Genomic DNA, 18,751 nt, shown 5'->3' on the forward strand with positions numbered 1-18,751 from the left:
AATGGTACTCTAGCTATCTCTGAATAGATAATTATCCCTTTGTGGGTGTCCCAATTCTTCCATAAAAAAATGAAGCCATAACATCTTGGCTACCTCTACAACATAAACATACTCTTTCTCTATAGTGGATAAAACATTCACCTTCTATAACTAAGAAATTTAACACACTACTTTTCCACCAATAGTTAATACATGTCCTATAGTACTCTACTAGGTATTCAGGTCCCCTACCAAATCTAAGTCAACATAGCATTTTAAATCAGTAGTAGAGCCCCCAAAATGTAAATATTTTTTATATGCTTCTCTCAAATATCTGAGAATCCATTTTACTACATTTGAATGCTCAGTCCTAGGATGACTCATATGTTGATTTATGGAGGATTCAACTAGATACTAAGAGGGGAGTGAATCAAAATCTATAACAATTTATACTTTTCAAAAATTCATCCACATCTATCAATAATTTGTGCATGCAAAACTATAAATGTAAACTTGTTGTAACATGTAAATCAGTTCAATCACATGCATGAAATTAATAACACATAACACAATATTTGTTACCTAGAAACCCTCCAAGGTGAATTTAAAACTAGGGTGGGGATGACACCCAAAAATCTTCACTACTACAGTAATAAAGTTAACTAGTTAAGGTTACAATATTTGACCATAAAAATTGATCTACCTAGTGAGGAGTCTTCCATGTTAAAGACTTAAGAAACTACCAAGTTTCATCTTGTTAGAGAATTTGACACTTACAACTAACTAAGGACTCTATTAGGAGATTTACAACGATCTGTTAAGACCACTCTGTTAAGAGATTTACCCTAATTCAAGTCTATTAAAACTAATTCAATAAATGACTCAATTTTCTCTGCAAGCTGATTTTGAGTTTGCTCCTTACTAATTGATCCTCTCCTCTGATCTAATAACTCTTGTCTTTCCCTTTCACATTCACTGCTTATGAATAGGTCACCTTCTTTGTTAGATGATAAAAAAACTCTTGAATGACTTCCAATCTTCTTGATGCATCATAGTATAATGCTTCATGTTCGCACATATACTCTTATCCTTCTTCTCCTTCATCATCATCTCTTATCTAGGTTAAGATCATCTCTATTTAAAGATTTCATGAAGAGTCTTCTACATGGTTTCATGTTTCGCCTCTTCATCCTGTGTGTTGAACATACACATAGGGATATTCTTGGAATTCTTTACAATAATTGAGAGCGGGGGTGAATCAATTATCCAAGGTCTAGATGTACAAATAAAACTTTTCATAGTTTAGTGAACCCATATCCATAAAACATATTCATCATGCATGCATCCATTAGATAATACAATCACTTAAACTTGTAGGTTATTGTCAAATCAACCTTGGAGAAATGTAAACATGAAACAAAACATATTCAATAACACATTTGACACAATGATTTTATGTGGAAACCCAATTTGAGAAAAAATACCAGTAACATGTTACTCATTCTCACTCCTTTGAAGTGATGTGATGTGAAAGGTCAACCCTATTAAAGATTACAATGCACACTATTAAATGTAACCTAGTTAGAGAATTTCAATCACCCTATTAGGAGTGAGCCTTGCTAGAGGACTTTAGATCATTCACTTGGAATGTCACCTGGTTGAAGGATTTAAAAATGACTATTATGTCAACCTTAATCCAAAGGATTTACCCTATATTGGTACAATGATTAGAAAGTAACAATAAGGCTTGATCTAATAACAACTTACAAAACACTTGCAAATTACAGATCTTTGTTTTATTCCTCCATTCTGCTTGGCTTTCATACACTTTAGTTTTAATAGCTTGTTCACCCTTCAAGCATTCATATCCTGAAGACTTCTTTCCTTGCTTGCCAATAGTAGTCTCTTTTGTTTGGTCACTGAATGAAGAAATACCCTAGACTCCTTATCTTCCTTGGGTTCTCACATATGATAACCATTGTTTTTGACCAGCCATCTCTATAAATAGAAATTTAAGATCTTTTTTTGTTCAACCTCTATTGTCCATTTTAGGATTAGGTAGGATTCAATGAATCTACCCATATTTTCATTTTATTCCCTTCTAGAAACTTCTCCTTCAATCCTCTTTGAATTTACCTCAAAGTAGTTTACCATGAATTGTGTTCCACCAACTCATCATAGTTATCTTCCATATGCTTCACAAAATTCAAGAAAACAAAATAGTCAGCTCAGATTCATCAAATCCATGATTTAACATGAATTCTAGCACTTGGCATCAATATGTTGTCACTCAACTTCCATACTATTCTTCCACTTGTCATCCACTAAATAACTCAGCAAACACTAAAGTTTACTAGTGCTCAGCATCAACTAAACTTTACTCGGCTTACACTATATCACTTGACATATACTAAACCTTGACTTTGCTTTGCTCCAACTGATTTTCTACTTGGCTTGCACTAACTTTGCTCGATGCCTATTGTCCACTCGATCAAGCTTGGCGGACTCAATTCTTCTTACTTGTTCTTCTAGACTTAATTAGTGTGTCCATCCTTTGCAACCTTAAGTAGATAGTTAATGCACTATATCATCACTATCTTAACTAATCCTTGTACTTCTTTTTCATACCATAACTCAACCTTTCCTCTAGGTGTTATTGTTATCTCATTTGATCAAAACCTCCTCATTGATTAAATAAATAATAGTACTCAAATCATCTAAGTAGTTGTCTTACCAGCAAGTAGCAGGTTTGACATTAGTAAGAAAACAATGATTGAAACACATTCTCATACTTGTATCAATCTATTTTCAGCAATCTCCCTTTTTGGCATTGATGGAAAACCAATACAACTAGTACAACCAATAATAATACCAAAAAGAAAATAATTCCTTGTATTCAAATCTCTCCCTCTATCAACAACTTTCATCTTCTATATAGGTTACAAAATTATGTTCTAATCAACAAAAAATCAACTCATCCTTATGACTCCCTCTTGATCACTTCTTAATCTCCCTCGGCACTATCTCCCTCTTACTAGGTAGATGTAATCATTAGCTACACTATCTCCCTTTTTGGATTGGTAAACTTATCCCTTAGATTTCTTTGACTTTCTTCCTTATTGTATTTCTCCCTTTGTTGTATTTCTCCCTCTTTGACAAAAAAGCCAAAGACTTGTCGTCTTAATATGTAGATATAAACATTTTTCAATTTCTCCCTATATCACCTAACTTGTGACTAATCTGCAACTCTGGCTTTTTGATTACTTTAGGCAGCTCCTAAAGTAAGATCCACTACATCAATGTGTAACATATGTCAATCATCTTAGTTGATGCAAGGAACCTCTCATTCTTCTTAAATAGCCTTGGATAAGGGTATCACCCCTAATTTACCTCTTAGATACTCATGAGCATCCTTAGGTAATTTTTTTGTAAAGATATCAGCTATTTTCTTTTTTGTATTCATAGATTCCATCTTTGCCTTTTTGTTTTGAACTAATTCTCTCAAGTAATGATACTTGATTGAAACGTACTTAGCCTTTGTATGCATCACAAGATTCTTTGATATATTTATATCATTTGTATTATCACAATAAAGTATCATTAGTTCAATGATTTCCTCCTTCATACATTTGATCAGTTGTTTGATCCATACAATGTTTGTACAAATTATTTAGCAACAACATATTCAACTTTAGTAGTGGATTAAGATATGCAGTTTTGTTTCTTGCTAGTCCATGTAACTAGCCTTTTTCCTAGGAAAAATGCTTCTCCACTAGTTCTCTTTCTGTCATCAATATTTCCAACCCAATCAGCATCAATGTAGGCTCTCAATTCGAACTTCGTGTTTTCTTGTAGTATAAACCATAGCTTTATGTTCATTTCAGATATCTCACTATTCTCTTAACAGTCATCAAATGATCCTCCCTAGGATTACCAGATAATCTTGCAACTATCCTAACAGATAATGCAATATCAGGTGTACTATGTACTACATATTTCAATTTTCCAATCATAGACCTATACAATGTTTGATTCACCTCAAATAAATCATCATTCTGAGACAATTTGTGTCCTAACACCATAGGTGTGCTTACTAGCTTGGAATCATCCAGTCAAAAAAAATTCAATATCTCCTTTACATATTTTCACTGAGTGATGTATATACCATATTTCATCTGATGTACTTATAAACCCACAAAAAAATTGATCTCTCCAAACATAGACATCTCAAATTCTTTCTTCATTTCATTTGCAAAAGCTTTATATAAAGTATCATGACCTCCAAATATGGTATCATCAACAAAAATTTCAGATATTAAACTACCTTTTTCCTTTTTTTGTCTTCAAGTATAGATTTTTATTATCATGAGTCCTCTCAAATCCAATTTTCACAAGATAATTATGAAGCCTTTCATACCATGCTCTAGGTGCTTGTTTCAAACCACATAAAGCTTTGTGTAGTCTACATACCATGTTTTTGTTGTTAGCATCAACAAATCCTTCTAGTTTTTCTATATAAACTTCTTCTTTCAATATGCCATTCATAAATGAAGACTTAACATTCATTTGATAAAATTTGAAACCTTTATATGTAGAGTAAGAAAATAGAGTTCTTACTCCTTCCAATCTTGCAACAAGAGTGAATGTTTCTCCATAGTCTATCCCTTCTTCTTGTGCATACTCCTTGAAAAATAATCTATCCTTATTCCTTGTGAGTTCACCATTTTCATCTAACTTATTTTTGTACACCCACTTGGTGCCAATCACATTTTTATCTTCTGGTATAGGAACTAGAGTCCATGTCTTATTCCTTTCAATCTTTTCAACCTCTTCTTTCAAGGCTTTACTCTAGTCCACATCTTCTAAGGCATCTTTCATTGTTTTAGGTTCATGCATGCTAATAAAACATGTATCATTTCTCAACTTTTTCCTTGTCATTGGTCTTGCATCTTTATCTCCAATAATTTGTGCAGCATGGTGATGTCTTTTGACTTACTCTAACAATCTTGGTTCTGCTCTATTTTCCTCATTTATTCTATCAACTTCTGAATCATTATGCACTTCTCTATCAAGTAATTCAACATTTATTTCATGTACACTAATCTCAAAAACAAAATGTACCTTAATTTCATTATGTAACTTGGCACTTGAATGTAGTTTGGTTCCTGAATGCAACTTGGCATTCATAGTATGTGACTCGACAGTCATTGAAACTTTCTATTGATTTGCAACTCAATTTAATCTACCATTCATGAAATCCTTGAGAATATAACACTTTCTTCCAAATACCTTAAAATATTTTACATTAGGTGAGTATCCATACCATAGTTCAAAAGGTGTTGAGTGAGTACCTTTTTTGACTTGCACACAATTCAAAGTATAGAAAATTGTACTTACAACCTCTCATTGGTATTTCAAAGCAACATTGTTCTCCATCATGAGTGTCCTAGCATAGTCCATTATAGATTTATTGCTCCTTTCAGCAATTCCATTTTGTGGAGGGGTCCTAGGGGTAGATGTTTGCCCTTTGATTCCTTTGTCATTACAAAACATCTCAAACTCATTTGATGTAAATTATCCTCCTTTTTTAGATCTCAAACATTTCATACTTTTACCTATTTCATTCTCAACTCTTGTTAAGTGCCACTTAAACATTTGGAAAGCATCAAATTTCTATTTCAAATATATAATTTTCATCATCCTAGAATAATCATCAACATTTAGCATAATGTACTTATCACCTTTGTAGCTTTGCACATCAATTAGTCCACACAAGTCAGTATGAACAATCTCCAATATTCCTTTAGATGTATGAGTCTTATTCTTAGAACTTGACTCTGTCATTTTTCCTAACTAACATTGTTTTCAAATTATATTCTCAAGTTTCTTTGACTTAGGCAAACCTCTGACTCTTTTCATGTTACTGATACTAATCAAGTTATCAAAAGTAACATGACATAACCTCTTGCGCCATAACCACACATCATCAAATTCTACAACTAGACAAGTAGCATCATCCATATCAAGGTAGAATAGATTACCTCTAGTTTGATCACCTTTCCCCATTAGTTTTCCATTAGTATCATATATCTTAGCAATCTTGGTCTCAAACTCAACCTTGCAACTTGAGCTATTCAGTTGTGACACACTCAATAATTATAGTTAAGTCCTTCAACGTAATAAGCATTGTCACATAAAATATTTTCTATGAGTTTGATAGAACCTTTTCTTTTTATCAAACAGGGTGCATCATTACCAAACCTTACACTATCTCCATCATAATAATTCAAGGTAATGAACTTACTTTTATCTCCAGTCATGTGATGTGAACACCCACTGTCAATGATCCATATGTCATTCTTGTTCACACAAGACACTAGTGTAGTTGCCCCATCCTCATCAGAATCATCCTTCATTGCAACATACACCACTTCATCATCATGATCATCAGATCCATCTTTGGTTTCCTCTTCTACAATGTAGTAAGACCTCTTGCCTTTGTCTTTGTAATCTTTGATGTCTTCTTCTCTTATACTTTTGTACTTGTCTCCACCTCTGTAGTTCTTCTTCTCTAGACATCTAGTAGCAATATGACCAACCTCATTGCAATTAAAACACGTGATAGGTAACTTACCTTTGAATTTTCCTTTACCTCTATGAAATCTCCTTTCTAGTAGTGCTTCAAGTTATTCTACGTCCTCTTCATCTATATCACTATCATTGGAAACATATTTTACCTTTTTTTTTCCTTCTCATTAGGTTCATTCAATGATAGCTTAGATTTGAAAGAAGATTCAACATTGTCAAATTTGAAGTTATCAAAATTGGATAGCTCAAAAGTAGTGAGCCTACCTATCAGACATTCAAGAGTCAAATTAGAACCTAGTATACATCTTAGTTCTTGCATTTTAGAAACTCTAATAGCATAGATGGGAAACAGTGTTCTCAAAAGTTTTCTTAAAATAGTCTCATCATCTATCTTACCAGTAGATCCTCTTATTGAATTAACAAAATCTTTTATCCTAAAGAAATATTGAGCAACATTCTCACCTTCTTGCATTCTCATATCATTGAACTTAGCTCTAAGACTTTCAGATTTGACTCTCAGAACATTTGTGTCACCTCCATAGATGTTGTGAAGGGCATCCCACATTTTCTTTGCACTGTCACAACCCTTGAAATCATTGAGCTTGACATATCTTAGGGCAAAGGCAATCTTCAACATTGTCTGGTTGTGTTATTTCTTCTTTTTCAGATCTTTAGCAGTTAGGGCTCCAACATGATTGACATGCTCAGTAATGATGGTAGATTGTGCATGATCTCCAAGACATCCTAGGTGTAGCTTCCTTAGAATTTTCCATGCAGGAAAGTTTCCTCTATTAAGCTTGGGTACCTCTCTTTTTGACATCTTGATCTTTTGCTTCTAGTACCTTCAAAATAGTCCTCTTAAGCAAATGGCTCTAATACCAATTGTTGAAATTCTTTAGAATAATTGAGAGTGGGGGTGAATCAATTATCCAAGGTCTAGATGTACAAATAAAACTTTTCACAGCTTAGGAAACCCATATCCATAAAACATATTCATCATGCATGCATCCATTTGATCATACAATCACTTAAACTTGTAGGTTACTGTCAAATCAACTTTGCAAAAATATAAGCATGAAACATAAAATTTTCAATAACACATTTGACACAATGATTTTATGTGGAAACCAAATTTGGGAAAAAACACCAGTAACATGCTACTCATTCTCACTCTTCTGAAATGATACCCTATGAAAGGCCAACCCCAATGCACATTGTTAAATGTGACCTAGTTAGAGGACTTCAATCACCCTATTAGGAGTGAGCCTTGTTAGAGGACTTTAGATCATTCACTTGGAATGTCATCCAGTTAAAGGATTTACAAATGACTGTTAGGTCAACCTTAATCCAAAGTATTTACCCTAGACTAGTAGAATGATTAGAAAGTATACTAAGGCTTGATCTGATAACAACTTACAACACACTTGCAAATTATAGATATATATTTCATTCCTCCATTCTTCTTGGCTTTCACACACTTTAGCTCTGATAGGTTGTTCACCCTTCAAGCATTCATACCCTTAAGCCTTCTTTCTTTTTGTGCCAATAGCAGTCTCTTCTGTTTGATCATTGAATGAAGCAATACCCTAAAATCCTTCTCTTCCTTAGGTTCTCGCATATGACAACCATTTCTTTTGACCAGTCATCTCTATAAATAGAAAACTAAGATCTTTTCTCATTCAACCTCTATCATCCATTTTAGGGTTAGGTAGGACTAGGTAGGATTCAATGAATCTACCCAACTTTTCATTTTATTCCCTTCTAGAAACTTCTTCAATCCCCTTTGAATTCACCTCAAAATAGGTTACCATGAATTATCTGTCACCAAATCATCATAGTTAGCTTCCACACACTTCACAAAATTCAAGAAAACAAAATAGTCAGCTCAGATTTGTCATATCCAAGATTTAACATGAATACTAGCACTCGGCATCAATATCTTGTCACTCGGCATCCATACTATTCTTCCACTTATCATCCACTAGATAACTCGGCAAACACTAAAGTTTACTGGTGATCGGCATCAACTAAACTTTACTCTTCTAACACTATATCACTTGGCATACACGAAATATTGACTTTTCTCGGCTCCAACTAATTTTTTTCTCATCTTGCACTAAATTTTCTCAGCCCCTAGTATCCACTCAGTCAAGCTTGGCAAACTCAATTCTTCTTACTTGTCCTTCTCAACCTTAAGTTGATGGTCAATGCACTATATCATCATTGTCTTAACTAATTCGTGTACTTCTTTTTCATATCATAACTCAACATTTCCTCTAGGTGCTATTGTTATGTCATTTCATCATAACCTCCTCATTGATCAAACAAATGATAGTACTCAAATCATCTAAGCAGTTGTCTTACAAGCAAGTAGCAAGTTTGACATCAATGACAAAACAATGATTGAAACACATTCTCATACTTGTATCAATCTATTTTCAACAGTGATCCATTTCATGTAAATATTCTATAACAACCTCTTCAAAACTTAAATAAACTTTTCAAGTTATCCTGATAATCATTTTACCTCAAACTTTGTTCCATTTTTTAATTTTATGTAAACTATGCATTTCTTGACCTTTACTATTTATGCTGCTCAACATTGTTGTTTCTCAACCTTTTTTAACTTATGATGCTTGGCATATATTGTGCTTAACACATACTATATCACCCAGTGCTTGTATACATGGAATTTACTCTATGACCATACACTTACTCAACTTTTATAGAGCTTTCTTAGTACATACTATCTTATGTACATGTCTTGGCCTATGTAGAGTAGCTTAGTCGCAGTGATGACCATCTAATTATGTCTTGTAAATGATTAAGTGGTTGACACTAATAGACAAAAATGGTTAGAGATACCAACATTATATTCCTGCTAACAACAGCCACCATGTGTACAATATCTAGCCTAGTACACACCATAGCATACATCAAACTTCCTACAACTAATGCATTAGGTACCTTGGACATTTTATCCTCCTCATCATATGTCTTTGGACACATCTCCATATTCAATTTCAAATGACCAAGAAAAATTCTACTAACAACTTTGGCATTCTCCATACATAAATGTTGCAACAGCTTCTTAATATAAGAAACTTGAGATAAAGTCGATTTGTTGTTTTTCCTATCTCTATAGATTTTCATACCAAGAATTTATTTGATTCCTCCAAATCCTTCATAGCAAATGAATGTGCTAACTATTGTTTCAATCATGTAATGTGATCCATGTTAGATCCAACTACAAGTATATCATCAACATATAAACATAAATTTATATATATAGTTGTTATCATCCAACCTTGTAAAATAAACACAATGGTCTAAATGACACCGAGTGTAACCATGCTCATTCATAAAACTATTAAATTTAAGATACCATTGCTGAGGTGCTTACTTCCATATAAACCTTTCTTCAATCTACACACTATATTCTCCCTACCTTTGACCTCAAATCCCTTTCGTCATTCCATATATATTTCTTCATCCAAATCACTATGAAGAAAAATTATTTTAACATCAAGCTGCTCGAAATGAAAATCTTTAGCAACCACAATACTTAAAATAGCGCAAATAGAAGTCATTTAAACAAATGGAGAAAAGATCTCATCAAAATCAATGTCTTTTTATATGCAAGTCCTTTTACAACTAACCTAACTTTAAATCTGTTCTTACCTCCACCCTCTTCTTTTAGCCTATAAATCCATTTATTCTGTAAAGCCTTTTTACCTCCAAACAAATTACATAAATCCGAAGTCTGATTTTTTTTTCAGCAAGGAGTTAATTTCTTATGTCATAAAAAACTTCCACTAAATCTTTGTATCCGCCTACACAACTTCATCATAGCATTTTGGTTCACCTACATCTGTTAAAAAAATAGAATACAAAGAGGAAGAAAATCATTCTAGAGGTCTTCTTCACCTTGTTGATCATCTAACATTCACTAGAGTTTATGGTTTTTTTTTTTTTTTTTGTAGTTACTGTAGAGCATGAGGGACTACTAGAACATCATCCTTTTGAGTATCATCTAGCAATACATAATCATTTTCTTTCTTCTCGTGTTGCTACAATAGATCTTTGTATAACACTTTCTCATTGAATATGACATATTTTCTTCTTACAATTTTACAATTTTCAAAATCCTAAAGTCTATAACCAAATTCAAAATTCATCAATATCAATATCATATCTAAAAGATACACATTTTTTATATTTATCTTTTAGCTTGGTTCTATTTTTAAAATCTATATGTGTAAATGCTTCACAATTGAAGGTTCTGAGAAAATAATAACTCGCCTTCTTACTTATCCATGCTTCCTCTAGAATACCACAACCCAAAAGAGTAGAGGGACCTCTATTCATCAAATATATATATATATATATATATATATATATATATATATATATATATATATATATATATATATATATATATATATATAAGTATTGTTAGCCTCTACCTATATGTTTAAGGGCACCCGAGTATGCAACCTCATGCTATTTGCACACTCCATTTTTTATGGAGTCTTTGGAACAGTTTTCTACCTACGAATCCCATTAGTGGAGCAATAATCTTAAAAAATAATTTTGTAATACTCACCACCATTATCAGATCTAAGAGATTTTAATGATTTTCCAGTCTCATTCTTAATCAAGCATTTCTATTTCTTAAACATTTGAAACACATGAAATTTATGTTTAAGGAAATAAACCCATAATTTTCTAGTTACATTATCAATGAATGTAACATAATAATGAGATCCATCAAGGGAAGATACATGAGCTGGTCCTCATAAATATGTACACACAAGCTCTAATTTCTTAGTTTTCTTTTCCTTCCCTCTCTTCTTAAAAAACACTCTATTTTATTCTTCATGCACACAACTTTCACATAAATCAATATTGAGACATTTTAGACCAAGTAAAACTTTCTTTGAATGAAGTAGTCTTATACCTTTTTCACTCATGTGCCCAAGTCTCTTGTGCCATAGTTTTGTTTCAGAATCTCCAGCTCATATGTTTTATATTCTTCTTGCTCAACTCTACCAACTGTACCTAACACTATTTTTCTCTGAAATAATTAAAGTAGAAGGAACAATGTGACCTGTACAAAGATATAAGGTGTCTATTTTCACACCTTTTTATACTACTAAGGAACCTTTTGAAACTTTCCAATTTTTATCATTAAAAGTAATTGTGCAACCATCATTGCCTAGTTGCCCTGCTAAAATTAAATTCCTACTCATCCTTGGAACATATCTTACATCTTGTAGTATCCAATGATTTCCAATCTATAACTTAATCTTAATTTTTCCCTTTCCAACAATCTGACAAGGTTCATAATCTCCCGAATAAACAAGCTCAAAATCCTCTTGGACATAATCAAGAAAATAACCTCTATGGGAGTGGCATGAAATGAAACCCCTAAATCTAAAACTCATGAATAAAATCAACATTTTATATAAAGGAAAGAAGAAAAGAATCCTCTTCGGGTTTATTACTTTCCACATTTGCCTACTTATTTCCTTCTTGTTTGTCTCCTTCATTATTCTTTTGAGTCCAACAATCTTTCTTCTTATGACCCATTTTTCCACAGTACCAACAATCTCTTGGTCTTCTCAATTGAGACCTCTTTCTCTTTGTTTTCCTCTTGATTTCCCATGATTTCCAAAATTGTTTCCTCTCTCATTCATTCTTTCTCTACTCCGTGTGTTCAAGAAACTTCATAATGTAGATAAACTTGAGCTTTTCCTACAAATTTCCTTACTCGAAATAATACCAACCACATCATCAAATTTAGGATATTAGAACTAGAAACAAAATTACTCTTAGTCATTACCAAGCTATTCTAGCTTTCAGGAAAAGAACATAGAATCAAGAGAGACCTAATTTCTTCATAAAATTTGACATTTACAGAAGATAAATGATTGGTAACTGTATTAAAATTATTCAAAAGATTATCAATAGATCCAACTTCTATCATCTTCATATTAAATAAATGCTTTATGAGAAATACCTTGTTTGAAGTGGAAGTCTTTTCGTACAACTTTGCTAGGGTTTGCATTGAAACTCTTTAGTTGTCTTTTCTTTCATAGTATTAAATGTCACCGATTGTGACAGGCATAAATGAATACTTCCAAGTACCTTTCTGACTAGAATATCTTAGTCCTCATCTGACCTAGTTGCCTCTATCTTGGATTTTCCTTCCATTGATTTCCATAAATCCTTTTGATAAAGGTAGTCAAATTTTATAAAATAATCATATAGTCAAAGTTTATTTATCTATTTTTAAACTTTAAAAATATCAAAATATAAAGCATCATATTTGAAAAAGAAAATAAAGTAGAAATACATTATATTTATATAACAAGAGCTCTGGTCGAGCTTGAGTCCAAGTAGTTTTTGGAAGAATGTAAAGTAGTTTTGTTAAAAATAGCCATTTATACAATTGGGAGATTTTTTTTATTATTTTAACATAGTTTGATTGTAATGGATTGCTATAGTAATATATACTAGCACTTGTACCAATAAGGTGCAATGTTTATCGATAGTAGCTAATGCTATATGGTATTTGAGAGGTACACTAGCATATAATTAGTATATTGTATAACATTAAAAATAAACCAAATTGGGGTTGGGGTTCTCTGAACTTAGAAGAGACTGGATAACATAGTTGTATTGATGTCATTACCTCAAAAATAAATGCATTGGCTATCACGTAGATTAGAGATTCATAGATTGACATTGCATCAATGCTAATGACAACCACTAGGTAAGATTAGCATTTTTGTAGAAAAAAAAGCTTGTTCATATCCATCCTTTATAGTACAACAAATATACAAACACTAATAACTCTCATAGTTCTAGATCTCTCACAACCTATTTAATAGGCAAACAAAACTACAATAGCAAGTCTAAATCTCATGATATTTAGGATTCAAATGCTAATTTGTGCCTAGTAGGATGCCAAAATTAAAATCTCGTCTATAAAAAGTTTTGTAAAAGGAACCACACTCTGGCAACTGCTAGCAAGAAATTTGTGGCAACCAAAGGATGAGACTTGATTCAAGATGAAATCTCAAAATCTTGACAAGTGAAATCCATAAAAATCTAATACACTTTAATTTGGTTGAAGTGGAAGCATTAAAGAGAAATAATATAATTGTTTTGCTTCTCCACATATTGAAACCTTGTATAGTTAACTTAGATGTTGAATTGACAGTTTTGGCACATCTAGTTCAATAAGTGTATTTACTTCAAACCTATGTGAAAACACTGTAGCAACATTTTTGAAATATAAGTACAAACTAAACTAATCATACTATCATGTTAACCATTTCATTTCGTTCCTGTCTAGGAATTGCACTTTCATCTTCAAAATTCTTAATTTCTTTATAAATATTGGTAATGTTTTAAAAGATAGACTACAAATATATTGGACTGAACTATGCTTATGAAAATTAATTATTGTATCTTTTTTAACAAAGATTAAAAAAGGACCCAAAAAAGTTTCTAAAGGGCACAAGAATCAACGAAAACCAAGAAATATAGAAAAGAAAATGTTTGATTACTAGCTACTAAAAGTTTTCATCTATTTCAGTTTGTCATCAAGCTTGCATCAAGAAAATAAGAAATGAAGTCTACTTTAAAACCAAATAGAAAACATGAACTTTGGCTCACTCAAGTCTTATTTGAACCCTAATCTTGAAGGGTTTAAGATAGCATGCCTTCAAGAGTGACTAGATTGTAAGGATGTAAATAAAATAAAGAAAACAAAGCATATAAATCAAAGAATTGCAGGTGTACGAAACTGATTGATGCACCAAATAGAAAACATGAACTTTGGCTCACTCAAGTCTTATTGTACTTGTCATAGGCAATGTACTATTGCATTCACTATGTCTCATTAGTGAATTAGTTTTGAATGTATCAACCAATTATATGCAGCATTTTTACCTCGTTTCAATTTTTATAAAGTTTTCATATTTTTAATCAATATAATATATTATGAAAAAATATTTATCTCCATTCTAATTGGTTGAATTCATTTTCTCTTATAAGACTCCTTTTCACGGAGCTCCCACCATATTACTTTTTTAACGGCATGAATTTCGCAAATAAATATAGATATATACACAATTATTACATTCACAAACTACTATTAAGAAACTAATAGATGAAAATATACCGTGAAGTAAGTTATTGTTCTAATGTATATAAATCTTCTTGTAATTTTTTTTAAATGTTTATTTCATAGTTTTTTTTTTAATATTAAATTTTATATTCATATTTAAAAAAATTTAATAGTAAAATTTAAATACAAGCACCCCTAATTTAAAATTTGAATTATCATTTAAAATATAAAATATTACCATTAAATTTATTTTTTTATTAATTATTGATGAAAAATAATAATTAGCAAGTTATATATTACATTTTCTTTAATATTTTACTATACATAATGCATAATGCATGGTAAAAATAATGTTCAACATATAAAGTTAATTTCTATTATATTATTTTATAATACATATTACAATACTAAAATATTCTATAGTACATAATTAAAAATTAATAATTGTACTATATATCTAATCATTTTAAACTTCAATTTCCTATACATATTCATTATTATAATATTGAATATTGTTTCTATTACAATACATTCTAACGGCAAGTACATGCCACTACGTGGCACTTGTTTGAACCCTAATCTTGAAGGGTTTAAGATAGCATGCCTTCAAGAGTGACTAGATTGTAAGGATGTAAATAAAATAAAGAAAACAAAGCATATAAATCAAAGAATTGCAGGTGTACGAAATTGATTGATTCACCAAGATAATAGAATGAATGCAAAAGTTAAAATAAAAACAAGAGAACATTTTTTTTATTCAACCATTCTTGTTAACTAAAAAAAATCCAGCATCCAACATCCCACACTTTTATAACATATAACAATTTTCCTATCATTGTGTGCCACAATAAACAAGCCTATCAGCTTAATTAATAGAAAATGAATATATTTAATTTATTTTTTATTATTAAATGTATTTAATAACAAGAGGATTGATATCCAAATTTTTATATTGAAAAAAGTATAAAATATAATTAATAGTTATTATTTGAAGGTAGATATTATGATAAATTTGATAAATTAAAGACTTATACACAAAACATTTGAGGAAAAAACAAATTAAAATTATATTATTTCTTGATGCAATAAAGTCTACAAAAATACAATACTATAAACTATAAACTATAAATAATTTCTAATAATATCATAACAATTCTTAAATACCACAAATTTACACAATATATAATTTGTACAATATTAATTTAAAATACAAATTTACATTAATTATAATTATAATTTATGATTAATATATCATAAAGCATTATAAAATAAATATAATTTGATTTTCATTGAGACCTATTTTAAGGCCACAAATCCATGTTACAAGTAGAGAAGATAATTTTTATTTTTTTTAATTATTGTATCTATATTGTACCCTCGTGGTGGGGACAACCATGACACGTAGAGGCTTGATTGGAGACAACCATGACATGTAGAGGTTTGATTTCAATTAGATTCCAAAATTTTAACAAAATTGTTATCCCCAACCACCAAATTGAAATTATGGAGAAAAAATATTTTTTAAATAAGAGTAACTCTAATCTTAGAATTTGAGATAAATTGAAGATTTGGACGAAAAGTATTTTTTAAATAACTATAACGCAATCCTTAGATTTATTTCGATGCTAAAAATGAATGCAATTAATCTGAAACTTAAATATAGAAATTTGTTAGAAAGAAAATATAAATGATATTTAAGTTACCTTACAAACTCGACACTTTTATCACAAATTTGACACTCTTATACATAATACTGTGATACAGATAAATTTTTAATTTTGTGAAAGTATTTTAACTTGTTTTAATTAGACCATAAATCACTTAACACTATCCATCTCCTGATTTTTTTTATTGATATTTTTGTGTGCATTTCTAACTCAGTATCAATTATTAGTTCAGGAATACTTATGCATTCATGTCATGCTAATATTACATTAACACTAACCAATCAAACCAAAGAATTTAAAAGATTATATGAAATCTCAAATGTTTATATCTTTTTCTTATTTTTTATTATTTTATAAATCATATTTTTCATTCATTCTATTCGTCCATACTATTTTTGGTGGGGGAGAAAATTAATTTTCTTCTAACAAAAATACAAACATTTTCTAACAACTTCATATATGCATTAATTACAACTTTATCTTTTCCACATTTATGACAAGGTGATAAGATTTATTATTTTTTCCAATCATTTTCCACCTCACACAATATGTCTAATCAATATTAATTCTCAATAGCAATATAATTTCAATAGACATTAATAACCCCATTGCAAGAGTATGAAGTTCAATGATTGCTGGAGCGTCGGCGACAAAGGAAGTGTTGCAACTACAATTGAAGGTCATGGTCGAGTGTTTCATGCTCTGCTAGGGCCTGCATGCCCTAGCCCATGGCAGTCCTAGTCTTGGCGGCATCTACCTTTGTTTTTGGGGGCCGCTGCTGCATGCTTCTATATCAAACACGGGTTCTCCCTCTTGCCGCGGGTGAGCACCTGTTGTTCTCTGGTCACTGCTACATTTTTTTTGGGAGGGAGATCGGTGGTGTTGTGGGTTGAGGGGCTTTTGCCCCATCCTTCCCTCTTTTGCTTGTTGAATCGGTGTTCAAGGTGAATGGGAGATCTTGGGGTCGTCTCTCCCCTACCTCCTGGCGAAGATTTGGAGATAGGTGAGTCGGCTTCAGTGGTACATGTTGGTAGTAAGGCTCGGAATGGTTTACCCCAATTGGGGGAAGGAGAATCCTCCTCAAATGGGAAGCTCTAATTACAAAAAATCAATGGATGTTTGCAGAAAGCTGAGGTCCGGCCAATCTTGGTTATCCAACCGGAACAAGTTTTAGAGGATGTCGAGTATTGGAGCAATCATGCTCTCATTTGCAAATTTTTGGGCCTCCACCTTTCATTGCCTATGTTGGATTCTTGGGCCTGTCAAATGTGGAACCCAGAAGGAGATATGGAGATTCTGGTAGCAGCTAATAATTACTTTATGGTTATCTTCTCATGCATGTCAGACAAGAATAAGGCTTTTGAAGGCGGCCCTTATTTCTTTAATCAAGTGGGGCTCTTCATCAAACCTTGGCACATAGGCTTTAACTCTGTGGAAGAAATCCCCTCTCAAGTTCTGGTGTGGGTTTGCTTGCTAAGACTTCCTTTGGAATTTTGGAGGGAAGATATTCTCTGCTCAATCTCAATGCTTCTGGGAAAACCTGTGGGATCAACTTCACAGACTCAAGATCGTAAGGTAATCTCTTTTTCTCGTATTTTTGTAGAAGTTTATTTAAATAATCTTTTGCCAGATTCTTTGGAGATTTGTATGGGCTCAATTTCATGGATTCGGCACTTGGACTATGAGACCTTACCATTTAGATGCAGAATCTGCCATGAATATGGGCATCTACTTTGCAGATGTCCCAAGTATAAGAAGCCCCCCTTGGATGCTCCAGGACCCCCTAGGGAGGACAAGGGAAAGGCTAAGGCATCCAATGGACCTACTAACAGTGAGGGATTTTTGTAGGTTAAATCTCACAATAAGGGCAAAGGTAAGAAGAGAACCTAGATGGATAGGCAAACTGATGACACCTTTAACAGGTTTGAGGCTCTTGGAGACATGGTCCAAGAGGAAGGCATCCCAGTGGAGCTCTCTTTTGAGGCCAAAATTCAGCATGAGATTCAAGTAGGGGATACGTAGAGAGAGGATCTGATTCCTTCTACAGGGGACCTATAGGGCAAGCAGTTGGATATCGATTTTCTCCCTCTTGTTCAGGATATCGAAGATCTTCATGGATCACAGGGTTCAAAGGACCCAATTTTGGTGGCTCGGGACCCTCCTATGCCTAAGGGGACCTCTGATTTTGCAAAGAGTAATAAGGCTCCTCTTGTTTTAGGCATACATCAAAAACCCTTTAAAAAGGGGCCTTTAGATAAATCATCAAAAAGTGGCAGGAAGACTGATCAGGAGAAAGTGAAGATAACGGGTGAGAATTTGGTTGAGTCTGGGTCCTTGAAACCCATTGATTCTCATTTCGCCCGCCCCCATAAATGAT

General features: G+C 32.2%; 1 protein-coding gene across 1 annotated transcript; it reads left to right on the forward strand.

The window, feature by feature from the left end:
• Positions 1-17,102: 17,102 nt before the first annotated feature.
• LOC149575311 (uncharacterized) lies at positions 17,103-18,222 on the forward strand. The gene is made up of 2 exons (XM_089816021.1): positions 17,103-17,258; positions 17,500-18,222. Exons 1-2 carry the CDS (start codon positions 17,103-17,105, stop codon positions 18,220-18,222), a joined length of 879 nt encoding a protein of 292 aa, XP_089672147.1.
• The last annotated feature ends 529 nt before the right edge of the window (positions 18,223-18,751 follow it).

The sequence above is a fragment of the Cupressus sempervirens genome, chromosome 2 (genome assembly GCF_028749045.1).
Source record: "Cupressus sempervirens isolate cs-2001-9-10 chromosome 2, ASM2874904v1, whole genome shotgun sequence".
Lineage (NCBI taxonomy): Eukaryota > Viridiplantae > Streptophyta > Pinopsida > Cupressales > Cupressaceae > Cupressus > Cupressus sempervirens.

Excerpts from the sequence above, each read along its gene's own strand:
- LOC149575311 (XM_089816021.1), top strand. The coding sequence starts at position 17,103 with ATGGCAGTCCTAGTCTTGGCGGCATCTACCTTTGTTTTTGGGGGCCGC. Across the intron at positions 17,259-17,499 it reads GGAGGGAGATCGGTGGTGTT|AAAGCTGAGGTCCGGCCAAT; the intron begins GTGGGTTGAGGG and ends GGATGTTTGCAG.